General features: G+C 40.9%; 1 protein-coding gene across 1 annotated transcript in view; it reads left to right on the top strand.

Moving 5' to 3' along the window:
- The window catches only part of Cerk (Ceramide kinase), a 57,780-nt gene that overhangs the window by 42,132 nt on the left and 10,648 nt on the right, over positions 1 to 5,000 (top strand). The window contains exon 2 of the mRNA XM_086535218.1: positions 3,605 to 3,738. Coding sequence (XP_086391344.1) covers positions 3,605 to 3,738 — 134 coding nt within the window. The remainder of the gene's footprint in view (positions 1 to 3,604; positions 3,739 to 5,000) is intronic.

The following is a 5,000-nucleotide window of genomic DNA, read 5'->3' on the forward strand; positions in this document are numbered from 1 at the left end:
ACTGATCGATAGAAGTAAGAAAATTGAAAAGGAACAAAGTCTGTCCATGCTTGATTATCCCTCCTTGGGTGACGGCATGCGTAGTAGGAGATTTTCAAGGTCGGTGTTGAGTGCGTTGTCTCTCTCTCTCTCTCTCTGTCTGTCTCCCTCTCTCGGCACTCATCGCTCTCTCATTCTCCTCTGCTCTGCTCTCTCTCTCTCTTCTCGCTCCTCTCTCGTCTCTCACTCTCTCTCTCTCTCTATCTCTCTCTCTCTCCTCTTTCTCATCTCTCTCTCTATCAGCCTCGCTATCTATCTTCTATCGTCTCGCTCGCTCTCTCTCTCACTCCTCCCGCTCGGCCTGGTCTCGTCTCTCTCTTTTTCTCTCTACTCTCACTCACTCTCTCTCCTCGCTCTTCTTCTATATCTATCTATCTACGGCTCGCTCCTGCTCTCCTCTCCCTCTCTGCCTTAGCGCTTCTCACGCGCTCTCCTCTCTCCTCTCTCTCTCTCTCTCCTCTCTCTCTCTTCTATCTCCCTTCTCGCTCGCTCCCTCCTCTGTCTATCTCCCTCCGCTCTCGCTCTCCTCCTCTCATCTCTCCTCTCTCTCTCTCTCGATATATATATTTATATATATAATATAATTATATATATATATATTATATATATATATATATATATATTCTAGCTCTCTCTCCTCTTTCTCTCCCTCTCTCTCTCCCTCTCTCTCTCACCCTCTCTCCTCCCCTCTCCTCTTTCTCTCTCTTTCTCCCCTCTCTTCCCACTCTTTCCTCTCTCTCAGTCTATACTCTCACTCTCTCTCTCTCTCTCTCTCTTCCTACCCTCTCTCTCTCTCTCTCCCTCTCTCTCTCTCTCTCTCTCTCTCCTATCTCTTCTCTCTATACTCAAATGCTCTATCTCTTGCTCTCTCCATATCCATCATAAATCTTCTGTCGTCCCTCTCTCTCTCTCTCGTACTCTGCCTCCTTCCCCTCTCTCGTCACTCCACTCATGCACTCTCTCTCTCGCCTCTGGCTCAAACTCGTCTTCTCTCTTCTCTCTCTCGTCTCTTCTCTCTCCTCCGTCTCTCACTCTCTCTCTCACGATCTCCTCTCTCACTCGCTACTCTCTCTCTCGTCTTCGCCATTTTCCTCCAACCTCTCCGCTCTCTTCCCTCATCCCCTCTGTCCCCTCGCGCCCTCCCCCTCCCTCCCTCCTTCCCTCCCTTAATCTCTTCCAAACTTTTCTTCCCTCATCTGTTTAAAACCCAACACGCTTGCCCCATTTATTAACATTTTTAATATTTTGTTTGTTATATAACCCCACAATCATTTATTTCGCGACATACCTGCCGGTCGTCGACTCGGGACTCGGGAGTCGCCATGGCAACGCGGGAGGCTGCTGGAGCAAGGGAAGATGTCGGTAGTTATTGATTCCGAAACTTGATTATGTGTACCGGCCGAGGGGATGTCCGCACATGCATGCACACACACACAGATACGGGCATGCAGACAGGTAGAAACACACGTGCTCGCGCACGCGTTTGTTTACATGTACATGTAGACGCATACGCTCGTACAGCTACACGTACAAGCCAACGCACACGCGCATGCACATGCATATGCAAACGCAAACGCACACACACACACGTACGCGTACACGTACATGTACACGCACACGCACACGTACACGTACACGTACGAATACATGCACACGCACACGTGCACGTACACGTATAAGTATACGTACAAATACACGTACACGTACACGTGCACATACAAATACACGCACACGTACACGTACAAAGACAAATACACGCACACGTACACGTACAAATACACGCACACGTACACGTACAAAGACAAATACACGCACACGCACACGTACACGTACAAATACACGCACACGTACACGTACAAATACACGCACACGTACACGTACAAAGACAAATACACGCACACGCACACGTACACGTACAAGTACACGTACAAATACACGCACACGTACACGTAAAAGTACACGTGCGAATACAAATACACATTCACCTACAAATACACAAGAGAAAGAGGAAGAGAAGAAGAAAAAAAGAAAAAAGAAAGAGAGAAAGAGAAAAAGAAAGAAAAAAGAGAGAAAGAGAGAAAGAGAAAGAAAGAAGAGAGAAAGAGAAAGAAAGAAGAGAGAAAGAGAGAAGGAAAGGCCGATCGATCCAGCCAGAGCATCTCCTTCTCGGATCTCCCTCTCACTCGCACTCGCTTAACCCCCCCCCCCTCCTCCTCCTCCTCCTCCTCCTCCTCCTCGTCGTGACCTTGACCTCGCTTCTCGTCCCGGGCTGAAAAATCGTTTCGTCGGGGCTGCCATTTCTGCTCCCCCCCCCCCTCCTGCCTTCCTCCTTTCCTCTCTTCCTCGCCTCCTCCCTCTTCTCTTCCTCTCCTCACCTCCTCTCTTTCTCCCTTCCTCTCTTTCTCTCTTCCTCTCTTCCTCTCTTCCTCTCTTCCTCTCTACCTCCTTTCCTCACCTCCTCCCTTCATCACCTCCTCCCTTCCTCTCTTCCTCTTTTCCTCTCTACCTCCCTTCCTCTACCGCTCCCCCCTGTGCCGCCCTTTGGCTCTCCTCCTGTGCCTCTTTCACTCTTTCTCGCCTTCTCTCTTTCCCGAAAAAAAATAAAAAAACAATCCTTTTCTTTGTTTCATCACATCGGGCTTCTTTACTTTCTCTCTGTTCTGTCATTGTCGCTCGTTCGCTCTCTCGCTTTCTCTCTTTTTGGCAATCTAGTTCTAGCCAGCTCTCGCTCGCTGAGCTCTCTCTACCCTCTCTCTCTCTCATCTTCGCACTCTCTCATCTCTTTTAACCACCCCTACCTCCTTCCCTCCTTCCCCCCCTCTCTCCCTCCCTCCCTCCCTCTCCCTCCCTCTCCTTCTCTCTCCCTCTCTTTCTCTCTTTTACTACCATTACCATCACTATTAGTACTACTGCTATTGCTATCATTCCTCCTCATCATCGCGGTGGCTAGTGGTGACGCGCGCTCGAGATGGTGACCCTCGGAAGGTGATCTAACTGGAGGGTTCGAGTCCTGACTATGGTCCGAGTTTAGGTAGAAGTGACGTCACCGCTCCGTGCTCCTGCGAGGGAGAAGGCCTACGTGACGCTAGGCCGATTTGAGCCCCTTCGTCATGATTATCTTTGTTACTGTTGTCGTTTCTGTTATTGTTGTTATTTGTTAGTATTGTGGTTATTATTGTTATTTTCATCATTGTTATTTTTAGGATTATTATTTTTATTTTTATTTTTATAATAATGATAATAATTATTTTTATTATTATTATCATTTTTATTATTGTCATTATTGTTATTATTATTATTATCATAATTATTTTTATTATTATTGTTATTGTTATCATTATTATTATTATTATCATTTTTACTATCATTATTTATTATTATTATCATTATTTTTACTTATTTACTATCATTTCATATTATTATTGTTATAATAGTAGTTATTATTATGATTATCATTATGAATATCATCATTATCATCATTAATATTGGAATCATTAGTAATATTAGTAGTGATATTTATACTGTTATTTACATCATCTCTAACCCCCCTCTCCCCCCTCCCCAGGTCTCCCCCAACGCCCACGCCATCTCCTGGTCATCATCAACCCGGTGGGAGGAAGGAAGCGCGCCCATCTCATCTACGCCCGTAAGGTGGCGCCACTCTTTCGGCGGGCGGCCATCCAGGCTCATGTTGTGCAGGTGGGTGGGGTTGGGTGTGGGTTAGGAAGTGGGTATGTGGGTGTGGGTTGGGATGTGTGTGTGTGTGCGTGTGCGTGTGTATGTATATATATATATATATATATATATAATATAATATATATATAATATATATATATATATAGATACATTATATATATATATATAAATATATATATAGATATATATATTTAATATAATATTTATATAAGAGAGGAGAGAGAGAGAGAGAGAGAGCGAGAGAGAGAGAAGAGAGAGAGAGATGGAATAATATATATAATATTAATTATTATATATATATATAGATATATATATATATATATATATATATATATATATATATATATATGCATATAATGTTATGTATATGTGTGTGTAGAGAGTAAAACAGAAAGAGAAACAGAACGAGAAAGAGAGAAAGAGAAGGCCGGGGGAAGTGTATGTATGTATATGAGTCTTTTCAAACTTTAGTCAATTGCAATCGCATGCTTAATGTAACCTTGCAACCCCAACCGTGCCGTAGTGCACAGCATGGAATTGGCAATGAAGTGCTATTGATTCTCGCGAAAGTAACAAAACCCGAAGTGAGATTAATAGAATCGGTGACTGGATATTAATGAGAGTTATCAAAGCGGAGGAGGAAGTGACGTATCGCAGGACAGGAGCTTCTGCTGTGTGAGGAGGTTATTGTTGGGAAGATCTTTAGATGTAATCTCTCTCATTCTCTTGTGTGTGTGTTATATATATATATATATATATATATATATATATATATATATTTTTATATATATATATATATATATATATATATATAATTATATTTATTTATTTATTTTATATACATAATACAATATATATCTATCTATCTTTATATATATATATATATATATATTAATTAATAATATATATATATATATATATATATATAATATATATAATTATAGTATATATATATGTATATATATATACAATTATATAGTTCATAATAATATATATATATATAATATATATTCATTTTTTTTTTATTTTTTTTTTTTTTTTTTATGTTTTTTTGTTTTTATAATATATATGTATATATATACAATTATATACATATATATACATTTATATATACATTTATATATACATATGTGTATATATATATATATATATATATATATATATATATATATATATTCCTCTCATAATCCTCGCCCCCTCTTAACCCCCCCCCCCCTGCCTCCTTCTTTCTCCCATTCGCTTTGTATTGACTCCCCTCTTCTCTC

Source organism: Penaeus japonicus, unplaced genomic scaffold, assembly GCF_977035675.1.
Source record: "Penaeus japonicus unplaced genomic scaffold, GWHDUDI00000001_assembly GWHDUDI00000042, whole genome shotgun sequence".
Classification (NCBI taxonomy): Eukaryota; Metazoa; Arthropoda; class Malacostraca; order Decapoda; family Penaeidae; genus Penaeus; species Penaeus japonicus.